This window comes from Ornithorhynchus anatinus, chromosome 3 (genome assembly GCF_004115215.2).
Source record: "Ornithorhynchus anatinus isolate Pmale09 chromosome 3, mOrnAna1.pri.v4, whole genome shotgun sequence".
NCBI lineage: Eukaryota > Metazoa > Chordata > Mammalia > Monotremata > Ornithorhynchidae > Ornithorhynchus > Ornithorhynchus anatinus.
In genome coordinates, this window is record NC_041730.1 from 6,194,299 (window position 1) to 6,207,816 (window position 13,518).

Here is a 13,518-nt window from a genome sequence, read left to right on the forward strand (position 1 = left end):
GCCACCCATCGCCACCCTCACCCTCCATCCATCCCCGTCGGGGCCTTCCGGGACCCAGGAGTTCAACACGGACTGGCTTCCCAAAGCAGAGACCCTCCCTGTTCCGCTTCCCCCATCCCCCCCGCCCACTCCTGCACCTTGACCCCTCGCTGACCCGGTTTCAGCGGGCCTTGGCGCTTTCGAGGGGCCTGGTCACTCCCTTTTCTTTTTCCAATCATTCCGTCCTCCTCGGGTCCGTCTCCCGGCCAACCCCGTGTCCACCCTCGGGGTCAAGGGTCATTCACCGAAATCTTCTTCCAAGGTGCGGTGAGCGCGCGCACTGGCGCGTGTGTATGGGAATGGGTTTGTGTGGGGGGTGGGGTGGGGAGGTGGGGGTTGTTCCTAACCTTCCCCCTCCCCCCCGGAAGCAGAGTGGGGCCGCAGGGCTCTGAGTGAGGCCGTCACCCCGTTTATTGGAGAAAATCCTGAGCGCGGAGCCAGAGGAAAGCACCCCATCCCCATCCCATCCCCGCCGCAGGTCCTGGGCGCGGGCCCCTTCGAGGGGGAGCCCCTTCGGGTGGGGGCAAGAGAGCTGGGGGGGGGGGGAGGGGACACCCGGGTTCTGCGTCCCCCGATCCCCGGCAGAGTAAGTCTAGTGGTTAGAGTGCAGGGCGCCCGGGGTTGGGGGCCGTGGGGGGGGGGGGGAGGTCCCGGGGGGGAGATGCGAGGGCCGGCAGTCTGTCTGTCCGTCTGTCCTCCCGAGGCCGCGCCCCCCGCCCAGGTCCCCCGCCGTCACACGCTGGTTCTGCAGGTGGCAGCCCCCGGGGGCCGGACCCCCTTGGGCTCGGGGTCCCCCTTGCCCCCCGAGTTTGTGATCCAGTGGTAACAGTCGGTGACGCTCTTGCTGTGGGCGCGGGGGCCGCAGCGGGCGCAGTAGACGATGCCCAGGGCCAGCAGGATGACCAGGAAGACGCAGGCGGGCACGAGCAAGGCCACGAGCAGCCAGCGGTCATCTCTGCGGCTCCGGCCCGGCGGCCCGTCCACCCCCAGGGCGGTGGGGGGCGGCGGCGAGGGGCCCGGGCCCGCGGGTGGGAGGCGGGGGAGGGGCGGGCGGCTGGGGGGAGGTCTGAGGGGGGGGGGGGGGCCCGCCGCTGGGGGAAGGCTCTGCCGGGGGGGCGTCCCCGGCGGGGTGGGGGCGGTGGGGGGCGGCGGGCGGGGGACGGCGGGGACCCTCGGGTCCCCCCGGGGGTCCCCCCGGGGGTCCTCCCGGGGGTCCTCCCGGGGGTCCTCCCGGGGGTGGCCGTCGGGGAGGGAGGTGGGGGGGCCGAAGAGCGGAGGCCAAGGGGGCCGGGGGGTCGGGGGCTCGGCGTCCGGGGCCGCGGGGAGCGGGGGCCCGAGCGTGAGGGGGTCCAGCCAGAGAGGCTCGGGGGTCTCGGTCCAAGCCCGGGCGAAGGCGTCCCACAGCGTGTCTCCGGCGTCGGGGTGGACGTGGTCGGGGTGTCCTCCTCCTCCTCCTCCTCCTCCTCCTCCCGCCGCCGCCGCCTCCGCCTCCGCCTCCGCTCCTCCTCCGGGGTGCCCTCCTCCTCCTCCTCCTCCTCCTCCTCCTCCTTCTCCTCCTCCGGAGGGGAGTCCTAAGGGTCGGCAGCTGACGCCGTCGGCCTCCAGCTCGTGTCCCTCGCGGCAGTAGCACTCGAAGCCGCCCACGTAGTTAACGCACATCTGCTGGCAGACGCCGGCGATCCGGCACTCGTCGATGTCCAGGCAGCGGTGGGGGTCCTCGTCGGCCGTCCGGAAGCCCAGGCGGCAGTGGCAGGAGTAGCCGGGTCCGGCCCCCGGCTCCGGCCCCGGTCCGGCGGGCTCGCACTGCTGCTCGCAGGGGGCCTCGGCGCAGGCGTCCAGGCAGCTGCGGCCGTCGACGTCCAGGCGGTAGCCCTCGGCGCAGCGGCAGCGGGGCGGGTGTCCGGGGGGCCCCTCCAGGCAGTCCTGCTCGCAGCCCCCGTTGTCCGGGCCGCAGCCCCCCGGGCCGGCGGGCGGGCACAGGGGGCCCCGGCGGGACCAGCCCACGGCCTCGGGCCCCTGGGCGCACAGCAGCGAGACCCGGCCGCCCGCCAGGCAGGGCACGTCGGCCACCGAGCCGAAGGGCAGCCAGTCCAGGGCCGAGCTCACCAGGTCGAAGGGCGTGGTGTAGACGGCCGGGCCGCGCTGGCCGGGCTCGGGGGCCAGGGCCGGGCAGGCCCCCTTGAAGCCGAACTGGCAGAGGTAGCCGTCCACGGGGAGGGTGCAGGAGCCCTCCAGCCAGCGCAGCTCGCCCGCCGCCTCCATGGCCACGCAGCGCGGGGCCGGGCAGGGCCCCGGGCCGGCCTCCGCCTCGGCCCAGTTGGTGAAGTCCGTGTCCTGGTCGCCCGTGGCCCAGGTGAAGCCCCGCAGCGGCCTTCGCGGGTGGCACTGGCGCGGCTGGCGCTGGAGCCCGATCCACAGCAGCCCCGGGGGCTCCTCGGCCGGCCGGCCGGGCCCGCCCCCCGCCGCCCCCCCCCGCAGCAGCAGCCCGGCCACCCGCCGGGCCGCCTCGGGGGTCTTGAGGGTGGCCAGGTTGCCCCCCAGGTCCCGGCAGCCCAGCCAGGCGTCCAGGAAGCTGCGGCGGCGGAAGAAAGCCACGTAGCAGCTGTCCGGCCCGCAGGAGGCCCGGGCGTCCTCCCCGGCCCCCGCGGGGGGCGGCTGGCCCACGGACGGGCCCAGGCTCGCCCAGACCAGGAGGGCGGGCAGCAGCAGCGACCCCGGCCCTGCCCGCCCCGTCCCGGCCCGTCCCGGTCCGCCCCGGCCCGCCCCGGACCCCATCCCCCGGCCCGGCTCCCGCCCACCTCCCCCGTCCGGGTCTGGTCTGGTCTAGGCCCGGCCCCGGCCCCACCGGCCCCTCTTGACTGGGGGGAGGGGTCTGGGGGGAGGGGGCGGGGCCCCGGGGGTACCCTGCCCTTGTAAGGGGAGGATGGGGGGGCTGCCAACTCCCACCCCCCCACCCCGGCTGCCCCCGGGGACCGAGGAGCAGGAAACGGGCCGGGCGGGAGAGACAGAGACCGGGCGAGAGACGGAGAGACGGAGACGGCCGTGGGGGTGGGGGGCCGGGGGAGAGGGAAGAGAGGAGGGGGACAGAGACCCAGAGAGTAAAGGGGCGAGGGAGAGGGAGAGAGGATGGGTGGGTGGGGAGAGGCAAAGGAGAGAAGGGAGAGACACAGAGATGCAGAGACAGAGAGGGGAGGGGCGAGGGAGACGAGAGGGGCGGGAGAGAGGATGGATGGGTGGGTGGGGAGAGGGAAAGGAGAGAAGGGAGAGACACAGAGACAGGGGGGAGGCGTGAGGGAGAGAGGAGGGGCGGAAAAGGGAATCAGTGGGTGGGAAGAGGGGAAGGAGAGAAGGGAGAGAGGCAGAAAGCCAGAGGCAGACAGAGAGGGGAGGCTTGAGGGAGAGTGGAGGGGCGGGAGAGAGAATGGGTGGGTGGGTGGGTGGGGAGAGGGAAAGGAGAGAAGGGAGAGACTCAGAGAAGCAGAGGCGGAGCGGGAGAGAGGATGGGTGGGTGGGAAGAGGGAAAGGAGAGAAGGGAGAGATACAGAGACGGAGAGTGGAGAGGCGGGAGAGAGGATGGGTCGGTGGGGAGAGGGGAAGGAGAGAAGGGAGAGACAGAGGGGGAGAGAGGAGGGGCGGAAAAGAGAATAAGTGGGTGGGAAGAGGGGAAGGAGAGAAGGGAGAGAGACAGAAAGCCAGAGGCAGACAGAGAAGGGAGGCTTGAGGGAGAGTGGAGGGGCGGGAGAGAGAATGGGTGGGTGGGAAGAGGGGAAGGAGAGAAGGAGGCAGACACACAGACACACACACGGAAAGAAGGTGTTGGTGGGAGAGGGAAGAAAAGGTGGAAGAGGGAGAGAAGAGGACCAGGGCAAGGGAAAGAAAGAGAGAGAGAGAGGCCGGGGAGGGAGAGCACAGAGGAGAGAGGGAGCGGGGACGGGGAAAGGGACGGAAAGAGAGAAATGGGGAAGGCGGAGGTGGGACCTGGAGGAAAGAGAGAGAGAGAGGATGGAAAATCTGTTAGAAGCTTCCCCCCAGGCCAGGGTGGGGCGGAACACGAGGGTCTCGGAGACGTTGTTCACACAGACGCACCGACACACAACAACCCTCACTGAGGCTGAGCCTCCGCCCCCTCTCCCACTCCCACTCCCACTCCCACTCCCGTGCCCTGGATTAGAAACAGTGCAAACTGGCTTCGGGGAACTTGGATTCGGAGAGGGGGGAGGGGGAGGGGGAGGGGGAGAGAAAAGCCCCCAAACAGGAAATGCCGCTCGTTGCTCCTCGACCAGGGCAAGGGCCTGGACCGTGGGGAAGTGAGGGGGGAGGGGGCGCTGGGGAAGTTGGGGGGGGGGGATAGAAAAAGAGAGGGAGATAGAGAGACAGAATGAGGGAGAGACAGGCAGAAAACGAGAAGGAGAGAGCGCATTAAGCGCCCTCACTAGTTGTGGGTCCCACGCAGACTGACACCCTCAGAGATTTAGAGGCACCCACCAGAATCAGCAGAATACACATCTACAAAGGCCCACAGCTACAAACACGCAACCCTAGCTACCATCACTCCAGAGTGCATTCGCAGACAGATGTGTCCACATCAAGACACACCCATGCTTAGAGACACGAACGGATATCATACAGACCCATAGACGCACCCCCAGGCCCACACACGGTCGTGCCAGGGAGGAAGAGTTGGGGTGCCCGACCTGGCGATAGAATCAGAAACAGTCCACTGTCTGCCCTCATCCTTCAAAGCCTAGGACGGAGGGTCTCCCAGCCCTCACTCTGAGAGCCCAAGACCACCCCTCTAGACTGTAGAGTAGACGTGGGCAGGGAACGTGCCAACCCACTGTGCTATGTTGTGGCCTCCCAAGCTCCCCAAAGAGCCCACCGGGTAGGCTACTATCTGGACTATCCCGGCACCTCCGGGGTCCTCAGTGAGAGTTTTGCATTGACAGCCATGCCCAATCAGGGTCACCCAGAAACACACCCAGGCCCTCCCAGATACGCACCCAGGAACGCAGGAGCCCAGGGGTACCTCTAGAGAGACCCAGAGACTGGCAGACTTCCCGCGGAGATTTATTCAGAGCTTAGTACAGTGCCTGGCACATAGTAAGCGCTTAACGGATATCATTATTATTAGCAGGATTGTTCAGAGTTATGCAGACAGGGAGGAGCACACACATAGAGAGAGTGTCACCCACAGGGAGGGGCAGACGCAGGAAGATTCGCACACTGGGAGGTTCACACAAAGGGAATGTGTCTGCTATACTGTTGTACTGTCCTCTCCCAAGCGCTCAGGACGGAGCTCTGCGCACAGTAAGCGCTTAATAAATAGGATTGACCTATTGAGTGGAAGGGGAGTGAGGCCAGGGGCCTGACCTTGGGAGAGGGGAGAGCTCTGGGTGGGGCTTGGGAAGGGGGATCTCTTGGGAAGGGCAGGGGAGATCAGGAAAGGGGTTTGTGCTGATGAATTTCTAGATCTAGCCTGGAGCAGAGAACAGCTGAGCTAGCACATTTCTTTGGGTACAAATCACCTCCTCTTCTTCCTCCTCCTCTCCCTCTTCTTCCTCCTCCTCCTCCTCTAGTTCCTCCCTCCTCCTTCCACTTCATTCATTCCATCACATTTATTGAGTGCTTACCATGTGTGGAACATTGTACTAAGTGCTTGGGAGAGTACGATAAAACAATAAACAGACACGTTCCCTGCGCACAATGGACTTACAGTCTAGAGGGGGAGACGGACATTAAGAGAAATAAATAAATGACAGATACGGACACAAATGTTCATTCTCATCTTTTTCCCTCCACTTTCCCTTTTCGTTCCCATCTGGAGCAGGCCTGTATCTAGTAGAAAAGGCTAAGCCAGGGAGAAGCAGGGGGAGGGGACGGGCAGGGGAGGAGAGGGGAGAGCAAGGAAGGCACAGGGAAAGGAGCCTGGTTCAGGGGAGAGAGGCGGGGGACAGGGTTTGTCGGGGTCGGGGGGTGGCTGAGGGAGGCTGAGCAGTGGGACCAAGGGGGCATTTGGGCTCTGGGCCAGCGTTCTAGACAGGAGTTGGGACAGGCCGTAGAAGCCAGATGGGGATCTAGGGGAGAGATGGGGAGGGGGAAGGAGTCAGGTAGTCCAGAAGGAGCCCCGGCACAGATGGAGGTGGAGTGGGTCTGCCTGTGGGTCTGCGAGGGTGAGTCTGAGTGTGCGAGTGTATGTGTGAGTGTGTATGTCTGAGGGCTGTATGATAATAATAATAATAATGTTAAGCACTTACTATGTGCCAAGCAGCGTTCTAAGCGCTGGGGGAGATGCGAGGTGATCAAGTTGTCCCACGTGGGGCTCACAGTCTTCATCCCCATTTTACGGATGAGGTCGCCGAGGCCCAGAGAAGTGAAGAAGAAGAATAATAATAATGTTGGTATTTGTTAAGCGCTTACTATGTGCAGAGCACTGTTCTAAGCGCTGGGGTAGACACAGGGGAATCGGGTTGTCCCACGTGGGGCTCACAGTCTTAATCCCCATTTTACAGATGAGGGAACTGAGGCACAGAGAAGTGAAGTGACTTGCCCACAGTCACACAGCTGACAAGTGGCAGAGCTGGGATTCGAACCCATGACCTCTGACTCCAAAGCCCCTGCTCTTTCCACTGAGTGAAGAGACTTGCCCGAAGTCACACAGCTGACAAGTGGCGGAGCCGGAATTAGAGCCCCGACCTCTGACTCCCAAGGCCGGGCTCTTTCCACTAAGCCAACCTGCTTATATTTACCTGTGGGGGAGTGGAGTTGTGTGGTGCTTGCCTTTTGGCCCTGGGCATGGAGTGTGTGTGTCTGAGGGTCATATGCTGTACCTGTGGAGGTGTGGCTTTTTGTGGTGCCGCCTTTCGGCCCTGCAGGAGGGGACAACTCTGGGGAGGGAGGGCACACCATCACTCTGGATACCTGGTTTGGGTCTAGGCCAGGTCCCTCTTGTTTTTGTTTTTTATGGTATTTGTTAAGTACTTCCTATGTGTCAGGCAGTGGACTGAGTGCTGGGGTAGACACAAGATAATAATAATAATTGTGGTATTTGCTAAGGGCTTACTATATGCCAGGCACTTTACTAAACATTGGGGTAGATACAAAGTAATCAGTTTGAACACAGTCCCTTCGTACACGCACTGCATAGTGGATAAAATACGGGCCTTGGGAGTCAGAAGGATCTGGGTTCTAATCCCAGATATGCCACCTGTCTGCTGTGTGACCTTGGGCAAATCTTTTTACTTCTCAGTTCCCTCATCTGTAAATAGGGATTAAAACCGTGAACCCATGAGGACGGGGATTGTGTCTAGCCTGATTAGCTTGTAATCAGTGCCTAAAACAGCGCTTGACTCACAGTAAGCGCTCAATTTACACCATCATCATCATGATCTATCCACTCTGCTTCGCTGCTCCTCACGTCAAATACCAAGAAATAGTGGAAAGAGCACGGGCTTGGGAGTCAGAGACCGTGGATCTAAGCCTGGCTCTGCCACTTGTCAGTTGTGTGACTTTGGGCAAGTCACTTCACTTCTCTGTGCCTCATTTGCTTCATCTGTAAAATGTGGATTAAGACTGTGAGCCCCATGTGGGACAACCTGCTTACCTTGTATCTCCCCCAGCGCTTAGAACAGTGCATAGCACATAGTAAGCGCTTAACAAATACCATGATTATTATGATTATTGGGTGGGAAATGAAGATCCTCTCTCCTTGGCTCCAGCTTGGGCTCTTTCTTCCCTTCCCTCTTCCTTCATCTCTTCACCCGTCTTTGCTATCCTTCTTGTTCCTCACCTCATTCATTCCCTGCTGCCTCTCTGGGAAGACCTGAGAAGCAGCGTGGCTCAGTGGAAAAAGCACGGGCTGGGGAGTCAGAGGTCATGGATTCAAATCCCGGCTCTGCCCCTTGTCAGCTGGGTGACTCTGGGCAAGTCACTTAGCTTCTCTGTGCCTCAGCGACCTCAGCTGTAAAATGGGGATGAAAACTGTGAGCCCCACGTGGGACAACCTGATCACCTTTTATCTTCCCCAGTGCTTAGAACAGTGCTTTGCACATAGTAAGCACTTAACAAATAATATTAATAAAAAAAGATAGTGGATTCTAATCCCAGCTCTGCCACTTGTCTGCTGGGTGACCTTGGGCAAATCATTTCACTTCTCTGGGCCTCTGTTCCCTCATCTGTAGAAGGGGATTAAGACTGTGAGTCTAATGTGGGACAGGGACTGTGTCCAACCTGATTTGCTTATATCCACCCCCAGCACTTAGTAGAGTGCTTGGGCATCATCAGCGCTTAGCAAATACCGCAATTATTACTACCTCTCCTTCTCAAGTGCTTAGTACAGTGTGCTGCCCACAGTAAGTGCTCAATAAATACTACTGATTGATTGACTGATTCCTTTGGACCTTCTCTCTCTCCCTCATCACTTATCTTTGTCTCTTCTCTGCTTGCTCTCCCCACCCCACGGGGTTTCTGTATATACCTGTAATTTTATTGTGTATATTAATGTCTGTTCACTTGTATGGATGTCTATCTCCCCCCTCTAGACTGTGAGCTCATTGTGGGCAGGGGTCGTCTCTCTTTATTGCTGTATTGTCCTTTCCCAAATGTTTAGTGCAATGCTCTGCCCACAGTAAGCGCTCAATACGATTGAAATGAATTCTCTCTCTCTCTCTCCTCACTCTCTTCCCTTCTTTTCCCTGGTGGGTGGTCTCTGGTTTGAGGACTCCCTCCTACCCCCATCCCCGCCCCCATCCCCCCCAGCCCGGCTGAGGCCGGAGCCAAGACTATGAACAGGCTGGGAGGTGGAGGGAGGGGAAGGGGTAGGCTGGGGGAGGGGAGGGGGAACCAGAGCAGACAGGATATTTACATTGGGACTTCAAAGCTGGACTGGACATGGGGGTGAGGGGGATGGGGGGGGTGAGCGCTGTGGGAGGTGGGGAGGGCGTATGGGGGAGGAGGAAAGAAAAAAAAGAAGTCTCTTGGAGGGCGGGCCCCCTCCCCATCCACACTCCCCTCTCTGCCTCGGGTGAAGGGTTGGATTTAGGACTCCAGAGGCTGAAATTGGAGTAGAGGCAGCTTGGTCTTCGGGTCGCGGAGAAGAGGGGCCGGGGTCTGGGCTCTGAAAGAGGGGTGACCCCAGAGGGATCACACAGGGGGGAGAGGTTGGGACAAGGGAGCAGGTAGATCAATAGTGAAAATCCAGGGGATTGATTGAGCGCTTACTGTGTGCAGAGCACTGGACTAAGCGCTGGGACGAGCCCAATAAATAGAGTTTGGTAGAACCACTTGCCCTGCCACAAGGAGCTTCCAGTCTGGGGAGGAGGCCTGAGGTTTGGGGATAGGGGAAGGGCAGGGGAGAGATCCTGGAGCTGGGAGGGAGAGTAGAGGGCAGAGGGTGCAGAGGGCAGAGGGCAGGGAGCAGAGAGGGCAGGGAGGCAAAGGGTAAGACTGAAAGCTCCTTGTGGGGAGGGAATGTGTCCATTTATTGTTATTTTGTACTCTCCCAAGTGTTAAGTACAGTGCTCCTCACACTGTAAGCGCTCAATAAAAGCGATGGAATAAATGAAGGGGGCAGAGGGCAGGGGAACAGGGGGATAAAGAGCAGGGGGGGCAGAGAGCAGGGAGGCAAAGGCAAGGAGGTAGAGAGGTAGAGGGCAGAAGGGCAGAGGACGGGGAGAAGGGAGTAGGGAGACAGAGGGCAGAGAACAGGGCAGATGACAGGAGGCAGGGAGGCAGAGGACAGAGGGGTAGAGAGGCAGAGGGGCAGAGAGGAAGAGGACAGAGGGACAAGGGGACAGGGAGGTAGAGGGCAGAGGGGCAGAGGGCAAGGAACAGGGAGGTAGGGGGCAGAGGACGGGGGCAGAGGATAGGGAACAGGGAGCCAGAGGGCAAGGGGCAGAGGGCAGAGGAACAGAAGACAGTGAGCAGGAGGCAAAGAAGGGAAGGCAGGGAGGGAGAGAAGCAGAGGTCAGGGAGCAGGGGGTCGAGCCCTAGGTCGAGGAATTGTGGAGGCAGACGGCTGGGGTTGGAGAGAGGGTGAAGGGACCCAGAGGAGGGCGGAGAATGAGATCTCAGCAGGAAAAACACCCCTGGCACCCCGACAAGCTCGCCTGTTCCCAACGGCTCCGGCAGACGTCATCGGCTCCAGGCGGGCCAGGGACACGGGCCAGGGGACACGGGTGACGCGCTCGTCCATAACCCTGTCAGCACCATGGATCGAAGGGCCAGAGGAAGGGCTCCGGCCCCGGCCCCGGCCTCCTGGGCTCAGGCCGGTTCCGCTTCACAGAACCCGGCTCAGGGGCAAAGGACCCCCACTTCCTCTCCTGCATCCCCCCCCCCTGCCCACCCCCCTGCCTACCCCAGCCCACTGAGACCACCGAGAGGACCCTCTAGTCACCTAGAGAAGTTTTGGAAGTGGAGCTGGGATCCCTCTAGGCTTCGGCAACTCGGTGGTTCGACCTTCCCCTAGGGAGCTCCGGATAGGAATGGTTGGGGGGCTGGAGAGACGCCCCCCGTCCCATCCGGGACCCCGGCTAAGGACGCCAGTGTCCGAGAGGGGGAGGAGGAGAGGGAGCAGGGGCGGGGTCGGGGGACCAAAACTGAGCCCCGCCATCCGTGAGAGGAAAAGAGGCACAATTAGGAAAGCAGCGTGGCCCAGCGGAAAAGCTCGGGCCTGGAAAGTCCAAGAGGGCGCCTGGGTTTCTCATCCCAACTCTGCCGGGTTGTCCACTGTGTTGACCTTGGGTGAGTCGTTTCACTTCTCTGGGCCCTCCAGATCCCCTCATCTGTAAAGACCGTGAGCCCCATGTGGACAGGGACTGTGTCCAACCTGAGATCTCGTATCTTATCCCGTTGCTTAGTACAGTGCCTGGGCACATCATAAGTGCTTAACAAATACCATTAAAAAAAAAATGTTTAAGCCGATCAAGGAAGCGGCACTTTCCGGGATGGCAGTCCACGGCCGGTTCAGCTGAAGGCGCAGCACATTCCACCTCCCCTCCTGCATTTTGGGTTGTTTTTTTTTTTGCGTTGGCGTTTGTTAAGCACTTACTACTGCACCAGGTACTGTATAAAGTGCTGGGGTAGAATACAAGCTAATCGGGTAGGACACAGACCCTGTCCCTCTCGGGACTCCCAGTGAAAATCCCCATTTCAGAGACAGCGTAATTGAGGCCCAGAGAAGCGAAGCGACTCGCCCGAGGTCACCCAGCAGACAAGCGGCGGAGCCGGGCCTAGAACCCAGATTCTTCTGACTCCTGGCCCGGGCTTTAGCCACTCGGCCCCGCCGCTTCCTTCCCCTGCCCTGGCCCCCGCCGGCCCGCGGAGGTTGGGACTGACCGTCCCCCCGCCAGCCGCCTGGTCTCTCGTCCGCTAAGGGGAAACAGCTGCAGGGCCGGGGAGCCGCGAGCAGCGAGCCGGGATCCTTGGCCGTGAGAAGCCCGGGCCAGGAGGGCCGGGGCCAGGAGGGCCGGGCCAGGAGAGCCGGGTCACAGGGCTCGGGGCCCGGGGACGGGGTGGAGCAGCACGAGCCACTATGGCCTCATCGCCCAGGCAGCCGGGCCGCCCCACTTCTCCCAGCTCCTCCCAGGACCCAGGAGTCCCGCTCCCCTCACCCCCGCCACTGACTCCCACTTCCCCTCCCCAGGCCACTGGCTCCCACTTCCACTTCCCCTCCTCGGGATCTTCCTCTCAGGACCCCACTCCGCTCCTGGTGGCTCCAACCTCCCCTCCCAGAACCCAAGCCATGCCTGCCCTCTGGTCCCCCGTTCTCCTCCCCCCGCTCCCCAGACTTCCACTCCCCTCCCCGAACCCAGGCGTCCTGCCCCCCCAAGGCGTTTCCCCGTGAGTCAGGCCGGCTGGAATCCGGTGAGCTCAGGCCGCTGCGCCCCAGCACCGCCCTCCTGCCCCCACCCGCGGGGTCACCCTCCCCCGACCCCCCCATCCACATCTGGATCTGCTCAGCAGCTGGGGGTGGGGAGACACCCCGCCCCCCAGCCCCTGCTGGCACCGGCCGGGGTGGGGCTTAGATGGGGAGGGAGGGCTCCGGGAAGGGGCCGGCCCCGGGGCGCCTCGGGGTGCTCGGCCGCGGTGGCCGCCGAGGGTCTGGGCTTCGTGCGTCCGGGTCATCGGTCGCGGGCCGCAGGACACGAGGGTCGGCCGATGGCGGGTCGACCGGCCGTTGCGAGCGTCCCTGCGCGTGCGGCGGCCGAGGGGGCTCTGCCCGCGGGCTGCCACGGAACGGCAGCCCCTGAGGGGTCTCGTGCCGGGGTGTTGAGCTTGCCACTTCCCTATGCACTTGCGTGATGGGATAATGGGAAGTCACCCTATGCATCCGGCGGTGTGTTTTGTGTGCCACGGTGACACGGGTCATTCTAGGCCTCTAGTTAGACTGTGTCACTGCGGCCCCTCCGTCAGACGGCGAGTGCGCGTGCGTCGGCCTGGGCCCTGTCGGTGCCACGTGGGTCACCGTGGGCCTCTATGTTAGAGTGTGTGCGTGTGTGTGCATGTTCATGTGACAGCATGGCTGTGTGTCTGTGTCACGTGGGTCATCATGGGCTTCTCTGTCAGAGTGGGGGTGGGTGAGCATCGCTGTGTCTGTGCCACGTGGGTCACTATGGGCCTCTATGTGTGCGTGTGTGTGTGTGTGTGTGTGTGAGCACGGCTGTACATGTCACGTGGGTCACTATGGGCCTTTATGTCAGAGTGTCTGCATGTGTGTGCAAGTGTGCCTTTGCCAGCATGGCTGCATCTGTGTCACGTGGGTCGCTATGGGCCTCTACGTCAGAGTATGTGTGTGTGTGTGTGTGTGTGTGTGTGTGTGTGTGTGCGTTGTGTGCATGTGTCAGCATGGCTCCGTGTCTGTCACGTGGGTCGCTATGGGCCTCTCTGTCAGAGTGTGGGTGTGTGTCTCTGTGTGTCAGCATGTCTGCTTGTGTGCCACGTGGGTCACTTTGGGCCTCTATGGCAGAATGTGGGCGTTCGTATGCGGGCATATGTCAGCATGGCTCTGTGTCTGGGTCACGGGGGTCAGTATGGGCCTCTCAGAGTGTGTGTGTGTGTGCCACATGGATCACTGTGGGCTTCTATATCAGAGTGCCTGTGTGTGTGTGAGAGCGAGAGAGAGAGCACCTCTGTGTTCATCACATGGGTCACTATAGGATTCTGCACATGTGCGTGTGTGTGAATGTGAGAGAGCATGTGTGTATGTGTCTGTGCCACATGGGTCGCTACGAGCTATGTCAGAATGTGTGTGTGTGTGTGTATGTACACAGCTGTTTACACAAGTGCTCTCCCCTTTCCCCTCCTCCCAGCACTTGTGTATATTTGTATATATTATTTATTACTCTATTTTATTAATGATGTGTATATATCTATGATTCTGTTTATTTTGATGGTATTGATGCCTGACTCCTTGTTTGTTTTGCTGCCTGTCTCCCCCTTTTAGACTGGGAGCCCATTGTTGGGCAGGGATTGTCTGTCTGTGGC

At 61.3% G+C, this 13,518-nt stretch overlaps 1 protein-coding gene across 1 annotated transcript; it reads right to left on the bottom strand.

Moving 5' to 3' along the window:
- Positions 1-681: 681 nt before the first annotated feature.
- CD248 (CD248 molecule) lies at positions 682-2,805 on the bottom strand (the record flags this gene model as incomplete). Its single annotated transcript, XM_029061661.1, is given in 3 exon segments — positions 682-1,053; positions 1,566-1,608; positions 1,610-2,805. Coding segments are annotated over 3 exon segments (1,521 nt in total), but the record flags the coding sequence as incomplete, so codon positions are not given.
- Positions 2,806-13,518: the final 10,713 nt, after the last annotated feature.